The 20,841-nt window shown below is 40.1% G+C and overlaps 2 protein-coding genes across 4 annotated transcripts in view; one reads left to right on the plus strand and one right to left on the minus strand.

Moving 5' to 3' along the window:
• CCDC18 (coiled-coil domain containing 18) overlaps positions 1-12,713 on the minus strand; it is a 30,901-nt gene extending 18,188 nt beyond the window's left edge. Inside the window, exons 1-10 of one of the 3 annotated variants that reach the window (XM_081916020.1) lie at positions 12,410-12,713; positions 10,485-10,663; positions 10,207-10,360; positions 9,925-10,089; positions 7,645-7,754; positions 6,187-6,315; positions 3,759-3,855; positions 2,749-2,870; positions 1,430-1,739; positions 17-99 (exon numbers count right to left, since the gene is read on the minus strand). In XM_081916020.1, coding sequence (XP_081772146.1) covers positions 17-99; positions 1,430-1,739; positions 2,749-2,870; positions 3,759-3,855; positions 6,187-6,315; positions 7,645-7,754; positions 9,925-10,089; positions 10,207-10,360; positions 10,485-10,630 — 1,316 coding nt within the window. In that variant the 5' untranslated portion in view covers positions 10,631-10,663; positions 12,410-12,713. Of the gene's footprint in view, positions 1-16; positions 100-1,429; positions 1,740-2,748; positions 2,871-3,758; positions 3,856-6,186; positions 6,316-7,644; positions 7,755-9,924; positions 10,090-10,206; positions 10,361-10,484; positions 10,664-12,059 lie in introns of all 3 variants that reach the window. The other 2 variants (XM_081916021.1, XM_081916019.1) reach the window with 2 other exon arrangements.
• Positions 12,714-12,833: 120 nt separating this feature from the next.
• On the plus strand, positions 12,834-19,089 carry TMED5 (transmembrane p24 trafficking protein 5). Its single transcript, XM_081916101.1, has 4 exons — positions 12,834-13,108; positions 15,473-15,570; positions 15,749-15,923; positions 16,264-19,089. Exons 1-4 carry the CDS (start codon positions 12,932-12,934, stop codon positions 16,480-16,482), a joined length of 669 nt encoding a protein of 222 aa, XP_081772227.1. The 5' UTR covers positions 12,834-12,931; the 3' UTR covers positions 16,483-19,089.
• The last annotated feature ends 1,752 nt before the right edge of the window (positions 19,090-20,841 follow it).

Genomic DNA, 20,841 nt, shown 5'->3' on the forward strand with positions numbered 1-20,841 from the left:
GCTTAAAATATAATACCTTAGCTCTTCTATCAGGGATCTACTTAAATCACAGCAATTGGGACATGATGCTTCTTTAGAATGATGCATGGAATGACTAGCCTGCAAGTTTAGGGGGGAAAGACACATAAAAATGTTGTTTATGGCATAATCGGTCATTATTTGAGGAACTTTAATCTCTACCACCCAACCCAAACTAAAAATGTTTAAATTCTCCTTATCCCAACAGAGGTAGGATTAAGCACGTGCTCTTCCACTGAACCTGGCAGGAATTAAAAGTGCTTAACTCTAGTGAAGACCCAAGGTTATGCAACAGGCCATCAAATTGCAAGCCACTTTTCAGTACTGCAAAACTTGGGCGATGTTTAAAAAGTAACATAAAATGTGACATAGATGGGAAAAGAAAATTGCTTAGCTTTCTCCACCATTGTCATTTCTGATCTACTTCCCCCATTATTAGCTTTCACACTTATGCCAAGATTATAAATCAAAATCTGTGTGACCAAGGGACTGGGATTGTGGTTGATATTCCATCATCTCTGCCTCTTGATTAGCAGATTGGCTTTTCAGACAGTTGCATCGGTTGCAACCACTGATGTAATGCATCCTAAGAACTTGTTCAGGGTGCACTGCTCTATTTGAGAGTTATAGAAGCTTTATTCAATTAAGGGAAGGATGTGTAGCACACAAAGCTAGGTAAAAATGAGAAACGTGGGGATATTTCCTTTGAGGCAAACCTTTCAGGGGACAATGAGAAGAGTTACTCAACATGAGTATGTGAAGTAGCAGCAGCTACTTCAAGGTACTTCCTTCTTCAAGGAAGAAATTGTGGTCTATTCTGGAGACAAGTCATTGCTCAATTATCACTTCCTAGATTATATAACCAAAATCCAAACTAACAAACCAATTCTGACATCAATGTGTTTACTATGTAGATAGATTGCAGTGCTTGAAACAACCCTTAATAAGAGTAGAAATCAATAGAAGAGTAGAAACACTGTTCCAGTGCAAGATCCAATAAAACAGATTGCTCTATATTCTTTTAACACAGCAATAGTCAGTCCAGTTCTTGGAATTTAGAAGAATGTTCTGTTCAAGCAGCGGCCCCTTTAAAATGTATTCTTCTTCTTCAATAATGAACTATAAAAACTTTAACAAACACTGGGGTACTGATGTTCTTGTATGCAGAGGTGCTTATAAAGCTTCCCCTTTAAGAAGCTGCCCTCTGTATCCTCCCACAGTTCACTTCCAAGTTTGAGGACCCTGTGAAATGCCCTGCATAAATGACAGGCGGGTTACTATTAGAAGACATTGTTGCCCCTTCCTCTGTGCATAAATAGAAGTGCTCCTCCCTTGTACACACAGGCTTTGCATTTCATCCAGTGTATATTTAGTCTGCTGACAGTAACAAAAAACAAAAAGGTTACTGTACCTCTCTTGGTGAACTTTGAGACAACTGGGAAATAATATTTTCTAAGGTTTTTAGTTCAGTTCTTGAATTCTCAATTTCTTGATGATACAACTTGAGGTGATCATTTTGCTGTGCAACAAGAGCTTTTAAGCTAGCAATTTCATGCAATAGGGTATTCTTTTCTTCAAGTACTGTGTCTTGGACCTGAAGTTTATTTTCAAGCTTCAGGATATTCTGCTGAGAGTGCTTCAGTTGCACTTCCATTTCAGCACATTTGGCTTCCACACCTCTGAGATTTTCTTTTCCAATACTATTCTCTTCAGTTAATTGTCTAAACAAATACAAAAGGAGAAAGGTTCAGGGGGGCGGGGAACCAATAAAATCTACTGCACCAGAAATACTTTATTTTATTTTATTTTTAAAAATAGCATGTTTCTGGATTTAATTCTGCATATTTTCTAACTGCAAACACCATGGATTTAAAAACTAAAATTTAAAACAAAAATATAGGGTGATCAAAATCACAAGGAAAATTTGAGTATAAATAAAAAAAGTGAAGGGGATAATGAGCTGGAGCATCTCAACAGTATTAAGTTCAACTTCCATGAGCCATTTTAAGCTAGAAAAATTGTGTTTCAGTTTCTTGTTTAAAATGTTGAAATCTATGGGGTTTCAATTATTTTTGCATTTGTTGTCTTACAGAATGGATTTAAAAAAAAAAAGCTTTTGAGAAATAGGCCAGACTTTTGCTTTCTTTAGAACAATATGAAGATGGGCTGCCTTGTGCTGCACTGGTGGAAGCATCAAGCCACCCCTGGATACAATCCGTGACTTCTTATTAAAATTCCAAAACCTATAATTTATATTGGAAGATAAAGGAAGCATCAAGCTGGGGGCGGGGGAGTGTCACTGAAGGGAAGGGTCAATCAGAGGTTCCATGGATTGATTTTGTTTCCTGCCTCAACAACAGGACAAACTTACTACCCACTTGAGAGTAACCTTGTGGCTGCTGCCTAGCGGCAGAACAGACAAGAACTGAGAAAACAAATCACTTCTAGTAAAAATACATGCCGACTGTTGGACTAAACAGTCATCCAGTTGTTCCACTGTGCAGTCAAACTGATCCCTCCCAACGCGAGATGGGTTGAGAAAACTTTGTTTGGAAAAATCAATCACATTACAGCTTTGCTGCTTTGTCATCTGTCACATGGATTGAGCTGGTCACATAGTGTTGTGCCATTAGCTCAAGGTCGGAGTACTTCATGAACCAAATACCCATTAAAAAAATGATCATGTATCAATGTTTTCCATGTGGAGGTGTCAAAGGTGAAACGTTTTACCTCACTTGTTCCTTTGTGCTTTCAAGTTCACTCCTATAGCTGTTGCATTTTGCGTGCAATTTTTCTTTCTCTTTCACACAATTCATTAAATTTCTTTCTAAAGTTTGCTCTTCTTCCTGAACCTGAGTAAAAAGAAGACAGTTATCAGCAATACTTAATCTGTTATTAGAGGGGAAAAGTTAAGGCTACAGTCCTGTTTTCAGAATCTTCTTCAGTGAAAATCTACACTGGTGTGGGAGGGAATAGAAATGTTCTGTCCCAATGTTCCCACTACCCAAATTATATAAATATAAACTGGAACCTAAGATGTGCAAAGATCAAAGAATTGGTCTCTGTGTTTGTCCAGGTCAGGAGACAGCAACCAGATAATTTACTTTTTGCCACTTTGCTATTGATTGCATCAGAATGGCATCTTGGCAACACATTTGAATTAGTATAATCCAAAGCCGGGACAAAAAGGTTTTCAGGTGCTGCATGATGCTATTTTGCTATTTGATGTAAATGAAGGGTTCGCCCCACCTCCTGACCTCCAAGATATCACTGGAGCAGGCACAGGATTGCCTTTGCCTATAAATATAATTTAGCTTTTGTAGCTACGACATAATATTGATTCAAATTTTATTGGTACTAAGACTCAAAAGGTTATGTCAGCACTGAATTTGCTCAGCAGTAATTAAAGTTACAAGCTGTCTAAAACTATAACTATTCATAATATGTGTAAAGAAAACCATTTCTTCCAATGCAACTGAATGGGCTGTTTTAGCTAGAGTTGCTTCCCTCCAGGACTAGGTTGTGCTCCTGTGCCCTTAACAGTGAACCTGGTGGTTAAATTAAGGGAATTATGCTCTTCTTGGAACAAAGATGATTTCTGCTGGTCAGGCTATAGTTAAAGACATAGGGGCATGCTAGAAGAACATGAATAATCATAGCACTGAGACATGATCTTAACACTGAGACAAATACACATCAAACACTATTAAAATGATTGACATTTTCTAGTCAAATCTTACCTTTTCCAGTTTCTCACTTATTTTCTCTTTGTATTTTTTAAAAGTTCTTGTCAGCTCCTCAGCATTAAACAAAGCTTCATTTCTTTGACATTCAGTTCTTTAAATGAAAAAGGTATGTCAGTTTTAAACAAAACAAGTGAAGTAATGGTATAATATTATACTCACAATATCAAAGCTTTGGAACATAAAAGACTGTAAAAAAAACACACACACGGTAACAGACATTTGCTTTTAGCCTTTAGTTTCATTTAGTTTCATTCAACTGCACCTTAATAAATGGCATTATAGATATTTTACACGACAAGGTTTACAGATGTAAATATTTCATCGGAGCATTAACAGTGAAAATTAGTATTTGCTGAGCATTTCCTTCATAGGAATAGTTAAGCATTTGAATGTCATGAAGCACAACAGCATTCTCCAGTTTGAACGCTGAGAAAAACATGTATGCCTTTCACTGAATGACAGCAATGCATTAAGCAGACTGGGTGCATTTTATTTCTTCATCATTTTCCAAGCAATAAATGATTCAACCACTAAAGAAAGGTGAAATACATCACATCTAAAATATGAGAATAAATACTCCCTGCAATACTGAAAACATAAAACTCTATGATAATTATGCACTGCTAATTTATTTCCACAGCACTGACAGATATATAGAGGTAATGGGGATATGCAAACATAGTTAAAGCTATCAGGGAACGCTGCAAGAACCTGATCTACTCTGTCTAAGGCTGGGGAACTCACAGCCTATGGGTCCTATTCACCCTGCTGATCAATTTCATCTGGAATGATTTTTCCTTCATTAAAAGGGACACTCTGGCTACAGCAACATCTGATCCACTCTGGGTTCAGGCTGTGGTGAACATTGGGCCACAGCCGGACACTCATCTCTCTAACTCCTTCTGGGCTCCTCCACTCAGCCTGTCCATTGGCACAACTTGTCCCTCAGCCTATAGCATCTGAGAAGCCAAGAGTGGGCTGAAAGCCAAGCAACAATTTGGCTGGCATGCTTCACTTGGCACACAGGAGGGCACAAAAGGCAAAGCAGCAAGTGGAACTCAAATTGCACCTTGACAGCCATCTCCTGTGCACATACAGAGCACGAATTAAGTATTCTTGAAACCATCCACTTTTGACTTTGTCTCTGTCTACCACTGGCTCCAACCCAATTGACTTTTCCCATGGCTCAATGGCCATTCACATAAAAAAGGCTCCCCACCTCTGTTCTAAGGTTTTGTTCTGACATGATTTATTTCCTGGAAATTGGGAGTGGGCTTCAGGAACATGCTTTTATGCAGTCCCTTCCTTGCTCCTGACACAAGAAGAAACCAGGAGAAGATAACTTGAACTTGATATATCCCTGATCCATTCATGTTGCACTGTAAGGGAGACTCAATGGACAACTTAATATGGAATCTATTGGTTCAGTCATTCACTTCTCCCTAAAGGGAGAATAGGGCAGGGGTAGAAACACACAGGGGTGTACTCAAAAGTAGTGCTAAGTAACTTCTTGCACCAGTAGAATAACCTCAGCTTGTGCAAGGAGTCTTTCCCCCCCCTCCCCACATGCCTTTTAAATTTGTTCTGGGGAGGAGGTCTACCAAGCCTCCAGAATAGATTTTGGAATAGCATGCAGTGCCTGTGAGAGGAAGGGGGATAGTCCCATTGTGCAAGTGAAGTAGTTCCACTTGTGCAATTATTTATTTGAATAGCACTCATATACCACAGACTACTTCCAGTATCTCTCCAGGAGGAAATGACCTCTTAACAGCCTTGATGCATAGGCAACTATATTTCAGTTCAGGCCTTTTTGGATCATGGTTTGAAATGCTTGAACTAGTATTTACTAAATGTAATATAAATGAGAAAGCATTCTTGCAAATACTTATTTCTATTCAATTTAAGAAGTTGTTTTAATCTGTTACAAAAGCAACCAAGCTGAAAATTTGTTTAACGGTAAAAAAAGTCATATACATCTAAATGACACGGTACCAGTACAGTGGTACCTCAGGTTAAGTACTTAATTCGTTCCGGAGCTCTTTACTTAACCTGAAACTGTTCTTAACCTGAAGCACCATTCTAGCTAATGGGGCCTCCTGCTGCTGCCGCGCCGCCGGAGCCCGATTTCTGTTCTCAGCCTGAAGCAAAGTTCTTAACCTGAAGCACTATTTCTGGGTTAGCGGAGTCTGTAACCTGAAGCGTATGTAACCTGAAGCGTATATAACCTGAAGCTTATGTAACCCGAGGTACCACTGTACTGCCAGCCATTCCATTTTTTCTTATTTAATTAGGATTAATTCTGAAAGAATGTTGTGGGTTTTGTTCAACATCAGACAAAGCATCTTAAAACAAAAAATTTGGAGCAAGGAGATATGTCATCAAGCTATCAGAATAAAAATCAAGCTCTTGTGTAATTTGTCACCTCTTTCCTTGTTTGCATTGTTCAATTAAATCAAATCTAATTTCTTTATATTCCTCCTTCAGCTTCTGCAAAGAATATTCTTTTTCCATTAGCATTTTCTGGCTTTCCTCTAATTTATCTTCTGCTTCTCTAAAAACAAATCAGAAAACAGCATTTTAAACAACACATAATACTCATGGATGTGTATGCGTAATTGTGTGTCTGTGTACACACACACAAATAACATGAATGTATCTGGTTAAGATCATCAGGTAATGGAGAGCATTTCCCCCTTCCTCTAGAACACAAATTTGAGAGAAGTGGCCAATCAGGTATCCTACTGATCAGGTTTTTTAAATTCAAACTAGTATTTTGGTGGGTATATATGGAGATAGATGGTTTGGATCTTGTTAGCTATACCAAGTGCTTGCCTGAATGAACAAACAAGTTTTACTAAGCCCAAAGAAAGCAAGCCACAAACTTTCTCCTTTATTCCTCCCAACAAGAGATTTTAAAAATCGAAAAACCTGATCAAAACTAATAAATATAGAACTTAATTTCTATTGGAACAACAGTAAGTTCAAGATGCAATCAATCTGCATAAGTTATTGGGGAAAATAAAAATATAACAAATATCAATTTAGTTGTTTGGTGGGATAGAGTAGAATGATAGCAGAGTTAAATTTGATGGGTTTAAGGAAATATCATTGTACAGTATTATTTATTAAATATCAAGGAGTTTTGTGAGTAATTACTACAATTTAGAATTTTGTTATGTTAATTTAAAGCTGTGCTGAGTAGCCAACTAAAACTATCATGCTATGTTGAATGCTTTTAAGCCATTATGGTGTTTTATGTCCTACTATGGAAAGTATGGGGGGAATCTTTTTGAATAACAATAATAAGAAAAAAGTATGATCAGAGCAACACAGATCTTTCTGATCTCCTCATCTGGACTGTGAAAGAGGTGAAGAATAGAGTACACAAGCCTGCAGCTCACCATGGCTTTGGTGAGCTACAACCAAGTGTAGTCAAAAACCATGGTTTACTATTGTGTCTTAACTGGACCTAATTGCATTTGCCTGCCTAACACTATGAACCTGTTTGCAATGAGTTAATTTCACTGAGGTCAATAGAATTCTAAGTCAGAGGTTGGAGATGTGTACAAGTAATTCTAATTTTGCTGTGAGTTTTCCAAATTTGAAAAAATAGCATAAACACTCCTGTTTTTAGGAGATAATTCACATGAAATCCAAGACTCTTTACTCACCCTCACTATGAGGTGCCATAAGTGAGCTAGGCTATCTATTTTAGGATGAAGGTACCACATTCAAAGAAGCATTATATAGCCCCATTCTCTCATTACTTCCCGTGGCAAGGAAAAGGATCATGTGTGCATCTGAGACCCATGCTGAAAAAAATGGATGAACCAACCCTGAAGATTTGAAAAAAACAAATAAAAAACAAAGGGTTCACTACTTTAGAGCTTTATCTTGTGCTTGAACTTCTGCTTCCAAACTTGCTATCTGTTCTTCTAACATTGGGATGCTGACAGAGTGTGTACTCAAAGTAGATTCAAGGAAAGATATCTAAAATATAAATACAATAAGGAGAATCCATTAATGAGTTGTCTCTTAACTTCTGAACATCATAGTCACACACAGAGCCATTTGAATAGGAGTTTCTTTTGGAGAAGGCTATTCCTTCATTAGTTTCCCAAAAGCTATCTCTGCTATACTGTGGGGGTTTTTTAATTAAAGAAAATTACAAATAGTCCAATCATTGAAATTAATACTGTTCAATTATATGTAATTGACCAGAATGAAAATATTTTCTGTATTTTATTCTCACTTCATTATATCTACCCATTATTGTTAGTAATTAGTAATCACTTACTAACAATCATTATCAAAACCATGAGCCAGAGATCTGAAATTTGTTTATCTACATAGTCCAAGGCACACATAACTACTAGGAAGGGGTTGGGAAGTAATTTGAGAACAGAATACTTATACATTTCTTCCCCAAAACTAAGGATTCCAAGTGTCCCCCAAAATGATAGTGTTACTCTAATGTTAGCTAGAAAGCTGGTATTTGATAAGCCTGAGGGAAGAGGGGTTATCTAAGAATTTGGACATCTGAAGCGCTTTCCCTCAAACAGTAGGGCTCAAAGTATGCCTTCACATGCTTAAAATATTTCTAGGGTGATGGATGATGCTTGAGCAACATTATTTATAATTTCTTAACATATGCAATCCCTTTTGTTATGCAGGGAAAGCAACACTTAATTAATTGCCATACTATAAAATAAAACTGTAAAAATTCACAAGTTATTATTGCTTCACAGATTTCTTAGGCACATACCTAAGATTTAAATGTAAGCCTAAAATAAAAGCTGTGAATGAGATGAACATGTAACATACAATTCCCAATCATGTATGCATAATGCTGCAAATCCACATATGCATAATTGCCTTCTAACTTTGTGCAATACAACTTTTGGGTAACACCCCTGAAGTAATAATTTCATGATCTGAACATATGGCTCACAGGTTTACTTTCATAACATGTTTTAATGATTGTCACCCCTGTGGGAATGTTCAGGGATGCAGGAGAGGATATATTGACTGATTATATCCTTATCCAACTTGTGCTAACAAGTTCCCAAAATATCAGCAGAGTAAGACATTCCCCTTTATTTAAGTTCGCAATGGTAAAGTGTGCTCAGGTTCGCTAGAACCTCTATAATAATCACTTTGGTAATTTCCCCTTTATTCCTTATTAAAATAGAAGACACGACACAGTCCTTTACAAAAGTATAAAAAGTGTTTACTCACATTCTGTTCACAATTGGATCCCAGAAGGCAGACAGCTTAATACAGTAATATACATTTAGAATCTATCTTATAAGAAGATAGTCCCTTTGTCCTCTCTTGGCTGGGAGCCAAGAGGGCATCTTAGCAGATGTTGCTTCTTTGAAGGAAGAGAAGAGAAGAGAGAGAGAGAGAGTTGGCTGCCCCTGCCCTGTGCTTTTATCATTACCTGCACAGGTGAGGCCACACCCACCTCTAGTCACATGCGGAGGAAGTCTGTCCCAGGAAGTTTACCTGCTGGCTGGACAAACATCCCTCCCCATGTCTAAACATGTACACTCTAGGAATGTTGTAATTGACTGCTCCTGTGTTTCACATCCCACAACCCCTAAACCCCTGAATATAGAACTAGCTCCTTAACTCAAGTTATGTTAGAATAGTATCTTTAGCAGTTTCTTTTAATAGTATCTTTAGTATGGAAGTGAGAGCTGGACCATAAAGAAGGCTGATTGCCGAAGAATTGATGCTTTTGAATTATGGTGCTGGAGGAGACTCTTGAGAGTCCTATGGACTGCAGGAAGATCAAACCTATCCATTCTTAAGGAAACCAGCCCTGAGTGCTCACTAGAAGGACAGATCGTGAAGCTGAGGCTCCAATACTTTGGCCACCTCATGAGAAGAGAAGACTCCTGGAAAAGACCCTGATGTTGGGAAAGGTTGAGGGCACAAGAAAAAGGGGACGACAGAGGACGAGATGGTTGGACAGTGTTCTTGAAGCTACAAACATGAGTCTGACCAAACTGTGGGAGGCAGTGGAAGACAGGAGTGCCTGGCATGCTCTGGTCCATGGGGTCACAAAGAGTCGGACACGACTAAACGACTAAACAACAACAAAATCTTTAGCAAATCAGAATGCCTCAAAATTTTATCTTATTCAAATACCTACCCGTGCTCTTGACTGATTCAGTTCATAGTTAATTGTTTCAATTTTATTCATTAGATGATGGTTCTGAGAAGTCAAGGATGCATTTTTTTCGCGGACTATATTCAATTTATCCCTTAGTATTTCATTTTCTTCTTCCAGGCTTTTATCCAAAGACAGCGAGTAACACTAGAAGGCAGAGAACAATATTTGCAACAAATACCAACCAAAGTGATTCATTCATCTTATTTTTTTATGATTAACCAGAAAGAACAAACAAATGTTCATCAAATTCTGAATAATTACTTTGTTCCTGTGTTTCCTTGAAGAATCCCTGTTATGCCAAGGCATTCTGCTCACAGAAGATTGAGTTGAACAATTATGTAATTCACTAGGATCAGTGAGATCTTCCATGGTTAAAACCTCAAGCGTGTCATCAGAATTATCATATGAATTGGTACTAGAGGAAAACAAAACAAATATCAATACCTTCCCTTGGTTTTTGCAGCAATTTTTCCAACAGACTATCAAAATTGGGACAATTTGCAACAAATATATTTGTAAACAAACACAGTAAGTTTTACCTTTGGACACATACATAAAGCTCTTCTCCTAAGTCTTGTAAATTTCTTTCCGTTTTCTTTAGCTGACTCCTTAATGACACAACATTTGCAAACAAGTCTTCCTCATCCGTATTGTGGTCATGAGAAGTCCATAAGTTACGTTCCATTGATATTATACATTTGTCTAATGTAAAAGATAACTACGAAAAACATATCAATAAAGCACCTTACACTTTTTGAAGAAGAACCCCTTTAAAAAGACAGAGAAAATAGCCCTCTTTTTCAGATTTTGGCTTCATAGTATGACAGAATCGTGATATAATGCTTCCTGCAACCAGTTTGCAAATTTGGAGTTGGCCTCTTGAACATGTACTTCCCTAACACTCTCCCCTTCCAGGCATTCACAATGGCCAGATCAATTCAGGCTTCCTCCAATACTGCTTTGTCTACTGTCATTTTGGCTATTTTACTTTCACGTAATTACCACTGTCCTTTTTACATTTCATTTCAGACCTCAGACCTCTCCATTTGCACCACAGTGCGCCTATATACACCAAATTAAGATTACACTTTTGACATCTGATGAAGAGGGCGGTCTGCAAATACTTTCCCCATGATAAAATGTGTTAGTCTTGCAGGTGCCACAAGTCAATGCTGTTTTGTCACAACAAACACAGCTAACCCTCAGGGGAGAAAATCCCCCTCATAAACACTATTTGCAAACAAGCTTCAGATAAGATTATAAAGTTTGTAAAGGAACTGTGGTTTGTGCCTCTGCATTCCAAACACAAACAAAAGTAAGGTTAACTTTGGAAATTGAATTGTTCTGGGGGAAGGCAAGGGGTGAGAATTAAATTCACTTGCAAACTGTATTTTGCAGAAAGCCATAGCAGCACTCAAGTAAGGTTTCGTTTGTTTGTTTTTTGCTTGCTGATCTGTATGCCAATGCAGCATGGCTTAGCTGCTCCTTGCTCTTCTGAAAAGAGCATTTTAAATCCAAATTTTAAAACGACATTTTTGAGGGTGCATTTCCATAAACAAAGGTGTTGGGAGACCAAGAACACCAGGGTGATAACAAGCTCCCCGCTACCCTACCACCCAACGGTGACCCAATCTTTTGGCGACTGCAATGCTACCTTTTACAGCATCTGGAACAGCTCATTTCTTATACCCAGCTCTTCAGTGGTCTGCTGCGACCCTTACATTTTACTCCGGCATCTCCAAGGCAAAGCATTGCCATGTGTGATGTGCTATTCCAGTACTCCCCTTTGCCTAGCTGAAGTTGACCCGTTACTAGCAGCGTTTTCTCAAGTTTGGGTCCCCAGCTGCTGTGGGGACTACAAACCCCATCATTACTAGCTAGCAGGGACCAGGGGTTGGGGGGGGGGTGAATGGAGCTGTAGTCCAACAGCAGCTGAGGGGAGCCAAGCTTGAGAAGCACTAAAGCTGTGCCTCTCCTTCCTGAACTGCAACTCCCATCACCCCTGACCCAACGTTGGTCGCGCTGGCTGGAGCTCATGGGAGCTGGAGTCCAGAATCACTACCAACCTGCCTCAGGCCTCACCTACTTATTTAGTCTTGTTCCCCGGCCCCCACCTGCTGCTGCTGCTCTCCGCTCTGCCAGTCCCAGAGAGCACCAACCCTGCACAGCTTCTGCCCCGGAGGCAGGCTGACCTTCTCGCCTCAGGGGCCACCCTTCTCTCTAGCAGGCGGCGGCATTTTCCCAAGGAACCGCCTCAGCCACGCGGGTTCCAGGCCAGAGCGCCTCGCGTTGCTTAGCAACACTGCCTCCACGCCTCTCCCCCTCAAGCATATAGGCCTCGCGCCGTCCCACAAAGCGAAGGCGCGTCCCCTTGGTTCCCCCATTACAACCAGCCCTAACCGTTTAGCTACTGCACTCCGCTCCGGACTCAATCCCTTCAGCCAGAGCGGCAGCCCATGCTTACCAGGCCCTCTCTGAGGAAACGCCTCTTTCAATCAGTGCGGCGCTGTCGCTTCGCGCGTTCCGAATCGCGGCCCTCGGGGCGACCCGTCTCTCCTGCGTTCGAACTGCGCGGGCCGTAACCTGACAGGTGGGGGGGGGAGGAGACGGTTGCGGGCGAAGCGGCTACTTAAATCCTTCCGCGCTAAAGCTCTCGGGAGCCGTAGTCCCTCCTCCCCGCCCTCCCCGCTTCGCCCCTTCCGCTTCCTTCCCTGCCCTCAACTACATTTCCCGCAGTGCCTTGCGGCGGCCGAGGACCCTCCTATCGGCGGCGGCGGGCACGCGTTTTTTCAAAACGAGGGGAAGTCGCTCCCCTCGCGCTTTTTCCTCCTCTAGGCGGAGCTGCGGCGCGCCGTGCATTGTGGGTACCCAGCCTCGTTCTTCGCCTCAGAAGACCTGAGTCGAGCGAGGGAGCGAGAGCGGACGGCGAGGAGGTGCTGTCTCCTCCGGAATTTCCCGCTTCCTGGGTTTCGAGGGCGAGGCGGCGATGCGGCGGTGCCTGGTGGCCTCCCTCCTGCCGCTGCTCTTGCTGCTGCTTCCGCCGGGCGCCTCGGCTTTCGCCACCGCCTTGGACAGCGACTTCACTTTCACCCTGCCCGCCGGCCGCAAGGAGTGCTTCTTCCAGAGCATGCAGAAGGAGGCCTCTCTGGAGATCGAGTATCAGGTGAGGGAGAGAACCGGTGCCCTTCCGAGTTTCCTCAACTGCTTGGGGTAGGAGCGCACGTGTGAACGCGGGCACCCGCGCCCAACGTGCAATCTCGTGTCCGGGCGAGGACCAGCTCGCGTGTTCGAGTCGTAGGGAAATCCATTCCCTCGGCTGCAGTCAGGATGCCTCCTGCAAAGCGAGTGGAAACGCACACAAACGCCCTGCATGTCAGGAAGGAAAAATGTGTGTGCCTTTTCTGAACCTCCCTTACTTGCTGCACAGCCACATAGAATCATAGAGTTGGAAAGGGGACCCCAAGGGTCATCAAGTCCACCCCCCTGCAAGGCGAGAATCTCATACGTGACAGATGGCGAGCCAATCTCTGCTTTAAAACCACCGAAGAAGGAGACCCGTCCACCATCACTCCTGGGAGGTATTGTTTGGGACTCCAGTATGCAGACCTGTGTCTGTTAGCACTGTATGCAAAGAGGCTTATGTCCAGGGAAGCCTGCTTCGGATTGTAATTTGCATTTTGTTTTTCCATAGTCTGGTAGAGGTAGTAACGCTGGGTCCTTAAGAGGAAAGCCATATGCTGTGTTTTCTGTTGCCGTGAAGTAAAACGGGTGGGGTGGGGTGGCATGAAAGTCACCTTTAGCCTCAAAGTACCAACCTGAATATTTGGATATACCTGCAGGATCAGAACATTAGGGTATACAGTGCTACCTTGGGTTAAGTACTTAATTCGTTCCGGAGATCCGTTCTTAACCTGAAACTGTTCTTAACCTGAAGCACCACTTAAGCTAATGGGGCCTCCTGCCGCTGCCACACCGCCAGAGCAGCACGATTTCTGTTCTCATCCTGAAGCAAATTTCTTAACCCGAGATAATATTTCTGGGTTAGCAGAGTCTGTAACCTGAAGCAGATGTAACCCAAGGTACCACTGTAGTTCGGAAGGGCCAGAAAGAAAGCCATGTGAGTATTACTTCCCTCTAGCTTCAGAATGACAATTCTTTGTTGTTGTTTTTACATGGAGGAAACAGGCTAAATAAATGTCATAAAAGGCTGGGTCAAACTGGTTTGGGAGCTTGATCTGATGACCTTAGCCAAACAGAGGACTTCTGAAATTTATTTAGAGCCACGTAAGCCAAATATGTTGAAATAGTGCTGAATGGAGGTTTGAGACAAGGTGGAAATGAGCAGCATTTCTGCTCTAGTTGCATGGAATGCAACTGGTACATGTTCCTGTGGTGGTATTTAATGGAGCATGATGTATGGGTGTAGAAATTAGGAGTGTGAGGAGGGGGCATGCATTGGAGAGAGGCCCAAGGACCAGATAGAAGAGCATGGAGGGCTGCATTCAGAGGAGCCTGAGGATTCCATCATCATATTGGGAAGTAAATAATTATACACTCATACCTCGGGTTACAGCCACTTCAGATTGCATTTTTTCAGGGTGCGGACCACCGAAACCCGGAAGTACCAGAACGGGTTACTTCCAGGTTTCAGTGGTCACGCATGCGCTAAATCACGCTTTGCGCATGACCAGAAGCGCCAAATCACAACCTGCGCGTGCACAGACGCTGGTTGCAAACGTGCATCCCGCACGGATCACGTTCGCAACCCGAGCGTCCACTGTAATAATAATGAGAGCATTTATTTTTACTTGCTTTTCATCCTTTTTGTCAGCATATCTTCCAAAGGCAAGTAATATTTATAAAAAAAATGAAGAGGTCTTCAAACTGTAATCTAGAAACTGTGTTAAATGTTCCTGGAGATCACAGTTGCTACTCAAAGGTGTAAGGTCTTACGTACACTGACATTCTTTCTTAAAACATCTTGTCTATGAATGCAGCCGTTTGTTCTTTAGTGGTGTGGTTGTGAGTGAGTACTGAAGTACCAAGCACTATCTGAATGCATTGAATAAGATTACAATATAGAGAAATGGGAAGCAGCTCTGTCAGCTCTGCTGAGAGATCACCCACCTCCTTTTGACTTATGTTTCTGAACTGTTTCCATTCCAGCTGGTTTGCTATTTTGTTCCTCCCCATCTTTTTTCCTTTTGTGTCACAGCTTTTTAAATTGTAAGCTTGAGGGCAGGGATAGTCCTGATTTTTATTGATCTCTAAGCTGCTGTGGGATACTTTTTGGCCAAAGAGCAGGGTAAAAAAATCTTTAAACAAACTACTTTTGCCAACTGTATCTATAGTTTCCTAAAAAGCTAAAATACATAGTAGTAATCTTAGATAACATCTCAGTATTCATATAGATTCATGTGGATTTGTCTTCAAGTAAGATTTGAATATTAAACATTATTCATTTTAGGTTTGCCTTTTTCAACAGAAATTACACTTTGCTCATATACGCTGTTTGTTGACTTTACAGGTTCTTGATGGAGGAGGTTTAGATATTGATTTCCATCTATTATCACCAAAAGGTGAAGCACTGGTTTTTGAACAGAGAAAATCGGATGGAGTCCATACGTAAGTTTTTAAATGATTTCATTAAATGTTAGTTAAACCATTTTTAGTGGCATTCTAAGAGCTTAGTAATTAAGACTTCATTCCTGAAATGTATGAATGGGACTTCACCGGAGGGGATTTTTCTGTTACCTCTTCCCTTCCTGCCCTCATTAAAGTGTAATGTCTTTTGTGTTTACAGGGTGGAGACAGAGGATGGTGACTATATGTTCTGCTTTGACAACACATTCAGCACTCTGTCAGATAAGGTGATTTTCTTTGAACTGATATTGGATAACATGGGAGATGAAGAGGAAGATTGGAAGAAGTATATCACTGGCACAGATCTTCTGGATATGAAGCTAGAAGATATTCTGGTATGTATCTACAATCCTTTTTTAAAAAGCTATGGAGTGAATGGCTCTGTCTGGTAATGATCACCCTATTGAAAGCTGCACAACTATCTCTAGTGGCCTTAATTGTGATAACTGTATTATTGATTAAATATATAGCCTAAATTCTAAATTCTGGGAAGTGTACATACCTCAGCTTTGGAAGTAACAGATGCAAGTTCTCATTTTGAGGCTTTGGAACTAAGCACGGTGGCAAGGAGTTGAGGCTCCCAAGGTCATTGCTATATTTTGTAGATGAGTCTGTTGTGTTGAATTGTGTGCTTCTCTTTTATTTTTCTAAAACTAGTGTTTTGATCTTTATCAGGAATCGGTCAACAGTGTGAAGTCCAGGCTAAGCAAAAGTATCCATATTCAGACCCTGCTCAAAGCATTTGAAGCTCGTGATAGAAACATACAAGAAAGCAACTTTGACAGGGTAAACTTCTGGTCCATGGTCAACCTTGCAATAATGGTGGTGGTGTCAGCTGTCCAAGTTTACATGCTGAAGAGTCTTTTTGAAGATAAAAGGAAAACTAGAACGTAACACCAGTGTCTTAAACAGCATTAAACAGGGGGAAATGCAATACACTGCTAAAGAAAAAGGAGATTGATGTTTCTTCCCAGCTTGTTTTGAATGAACAGTTTTTAACATTCGTATGTGACTTTTTAATATGAGCAGAATGCTTTTCTTTGCTCCAATAAATTGCAATAACTTGGTTTATTAAGATGGTGGATAACTTAAAACTTGCCTGAATCTCCTCAGCCATCTATACTGCACAATTTTCTTTTTGCAACAAATTCAGATTTTATATTTACCAATATTTGATACTATGTCTTAATGACTGCTAGCCTAAAGGTAATATTTTAAAAAGAAAAAAGATTCATGAAGTTATGAATTGAATTGTGTATTTAGTATTTGAGTCCTGCCTTGGATATGTCAGTTAAATGGAATATTTGCTACAGCAAACTATGCTGTTATTTAGACAATATTTTTAAATGGGTGTAAGTGAAGACTCTTGTGCCTTATTTGTACTTATTCAACAAAAATTAACTGGCATCTAAAATGTATATTGCTTCCAAATTCTTTAATTTTTCTCACTTTGCGAATTAATTTTAAGTTCAGATCAGGGTTTGTTTGTTTGTTGTAGCAGCTAGCCTTCATAATTCAAAACTGCAAAAACACAAGCTCAAGAGGGCTGAAAGGCACCAGCTTTCCCCTCTGGATTATTTATGTAACACGAACCCTGCAAGTGCCTAGGCCTATTAGCAACCAGTTTTGAGGCCATGTAGCCACTTACATGCATACATGTTTGTAAAAGGACTCATTATATCCAATTTGGGGGACTTCGTTAATCGCTGTTATTCTACTACACAAATTAATAACATTTGAGTTTTTTATACACAGGCACATCTAATGTGTTTCAAACCAGGTTTACTATAATAGCACATTCCCCTCATACACCAGAGGGGTGGTCAACCTGTTGCTTTGCCAATGTCTCGCTCCCATTAGCTACAGCCGGTATACTCCATTGTTAGAGATAACAGGAGTTGTCATACAGCAACATTTAGAAGGCTAGAATTCATAGCTGTCAACGTTTCCCTTTTTTAAAAAGGGAAATTCCCTTATTCCGAATAGGATTCCTCGGAGGAAAAGGGAAAAGTTGACAGCTATGCCCTAGATACTGTAGTTCTGAATATGTGAGAGAGGATGGAGATAGAATGCTCCAATTTTCATGGTTACTGGGTAGGGTAGCTGAAACTGACTTACAGCTAAAAGCCCAGTTTCCCTTATTGTGATTTTAAAAAAACAGCAAGTTTTCACTTTTAAATTTTAGCTTGAAAATTTAAATTTACAACTTAAAAATAGCTGGAAAACTTGCGCTGTGATTTATGAAGACATACTCAGAAGCAAATCCTATTATGCAGTGGAACTTGGTTCCTAGTTAATGGGCTAAGGGTTACAAACTTTAATTAAAGCAGTTAACAGTTGCTCATCAAAATGCCATGCATGTTTGCATGCTGAGATGGCTCCTATGGCTGTAATCCAGCAAACCTGGATGTCCCAAACTGATTTCTGAACATGCATGTGTGTATATATTCCATGCTTAGCATGGTTAACATGTTTTGGGTTTGTTTTTTTGCTTGAAACTACACAAATAACATGTCAGCTGCTGAAGTTGATATGCAGATATTAATTCCCATTATGCTAAGCGGCTTATGTGGGGGTAAGTGTAGAAATGCACCTCAAACATAGCTCAAGGTTTTGAACCACCAGGTAATAATTCTTGTGAACTTGAACCTATTTTTCAACAGTATTAGCTGTCACATACGGTACTTTTGCCATAAAGTTAATACTGGTGTGGCTAATGATACATAAATTGTTACCAGTTTATAAATGTAAAAATTATTATTAGCATATTAAGTTACAGGTAGCAGACCAAGTAGTTATTTACAGCTGCTACAGTGGTAGCATCTATGCTTATCCTCTTCTGCCCATATTCATATTTTTTACATACCAATGGGTCAAATAATTGGGCTGATTTAAATGAGTCTTAGTACTAGACCCATTGCTATACATTTTGAGGCTGCAGCAATGGGATCTCTAGCTGGCTGTAGTTATCTACTAAATATCAGCAGAAACGAAGTCTTAAAGCCAATTAGATGAGAATTATTCCCAATTTGAGGCAACATAGTATTAAATATGTCATGCAAATGTGGATGCCAAGGTTTCAAAATATACTATCTTTTAGCACTGTAATGTTAAAAAGTATCTTCACCAAAAAGCTGTGACTAAGCCTTCTACCTCTCAGTTTATGCTAATGCCAATTGATCTGCCCTTTGCAGTTCTGGTTTCCAACAAAACTTTACATGTATATAAAATAGGGTGATAGCCAACTGCATCGTACCCATTCTCAGTCATCCTCAGTAGACCCAGTGAACTTAAGTTAGTTGGATACCATCCACATTACTGGGGACTTAGCAAAGTTGTCTACTATGGCATTCATGGTTGTGCTGTACATTTTCATAATGCTGCAGAATAGTGTGTGCAATTCCACAGGTAAGAATGAACACAGCAGTAAAAATGAACACGACGGTAAATGAATAAATTTCTGGCTGTGAAATGGATTTAATAAAGGAATTCTAAACTTAATGTGTATTATTTGATTTCTTACCCATTTCACCTAAAGTCCCAGGACAGGTCAAAACAACTTAGTGGTAAGACATGCAACATTCAAATGCATCTTTTGCCTACAGGACAGTGATATCCCTGCCACTGCTGCAGACACTAAAGTGAGCACCCTATTCATTAGTATTCATTGGGCATGGTGTATAGAAGTGGAAAACCTTTTTGGCTCCATGGCACAGATCCTTATCAGAATCTGCCTCAAGGGCAAATTTATCTCCCCCACCCAATAAGACTACAGCAAGATTGCTCATCTCTTTTTAAATCCTGCTGCCTGGGATGCACAATCCTGTTCCTGCAGGATTAAACCATGTCCTGCCACCCCATTTACTGTTGTAAGCACGTGGGCATGGTTTAGTTGAAATTGCCTGGCAGGCCAAATTGGGGACACAATATTGGCTCTCGGGCCATAGATTCCACATCCCTGTTGTGCATATTATCAATTCATCCCAGTTACTCAGACTGCAAAATTTAGAAAATTCAAATATGCACGAACATTATATACTCATGAAGCAACCAGACTTATTTTAACTACTGACAAGTAAGCAAGCATAGCAGTACTTGGCAACAGAATCTGATTAATAATCCCCCCCCCCTTTTTTTACAAGTGGAATAACTTGAAGAAGGTAAGCAGCAAGCAGAAATGCTATATAGATAAATAATTTTTCCATTTAGTCTTTGAAGTTAGGGCAAATAATACAAAACAGGCTGCTACAAAATCAAGTATTATACAAGCATGGCTTAGTTTTCAAACAGTGATTGTGGGCTGTGCCATCTCCAATTTCAGGTTGGGACTCATGACAATATTTTCTACCCTCAAAAATCTGCACTAAATGGGATATTCTCTTAATTCTGAAGCACTATAGTCCAGCAACTGCATGGTGTAGTAAGCTATCAACAGCATAGTTTAATTTGTTAGTAGACAAAACAAACTGGGAGCAATTACTATCTCATATGAGGAGTTCCATCTGAAATAGGAGAAATGTTGAACAGCCATAACAGCCAGGCAATATTAGTACTAACTAATGTCTGCATTATTAACAAGGCTGTTCTTGTGACCCCTGGCAATATAAAATTCCTGTGCCATTTTCCCTCTCACCTCAATTTGTTCATACGGCCTCTGCTGGTGGAGCGGGCAAACACTGCTTACATTTATTTCACGGAAGGACGGGCAATTCCCTTGCTCCAATGCTATGACCTCAAAACAAAGTATAGCAGCTGCCTCCATAAAAACTGATACTGGGTGATTTAGTTCTGTCTGCTTGCTAAACGCGGGGTCACTATTTTTAGCACTGCAACTTATGCAGACCATTGAAAATTACAGTAGTTATCTGGAAGCTACTGAGAATACCTAATTAATGAAGCAAAACTATGCAAAGAAAACATCTTTAAGAATACAACTCTATAAAAATGCAAACAAGCATTCAAATTTTGTACAGCAGAATATAATTCACTAGTTTGTTTTAAAAGGGTCTCACTAGTGATTCTGAACTAATAACAGAAATGGATCAAATTAATGTGGTCTCAACTATGGCATACAGGTGCTAAAACCAATACTGAATTGTGGACTACTCAATCTAAATATTAAATAATAACAACAATCATCATCATTATCCACCTATCTGACTCGGTGGCTTAGAATGGGCTATTATTTAGTGGTCTAAATAGTTTTCTCACATTTGTAATCTACACTGCCAAATTTTATGTCCTGCAGTTTAT

Source organism: Podarcis melisellensis, assembly GCF_964234715.1.
Source record: "Podarcis melisellensis genome assembly, chromosome: 6".
Taxonomy (NCBI): domain Eukaryota; kingdom Metazoa; phylum Chordata; class Lepidosauria; order Squamata; family Lacertidae; genus Podarcis; species Podarcis melisellensis.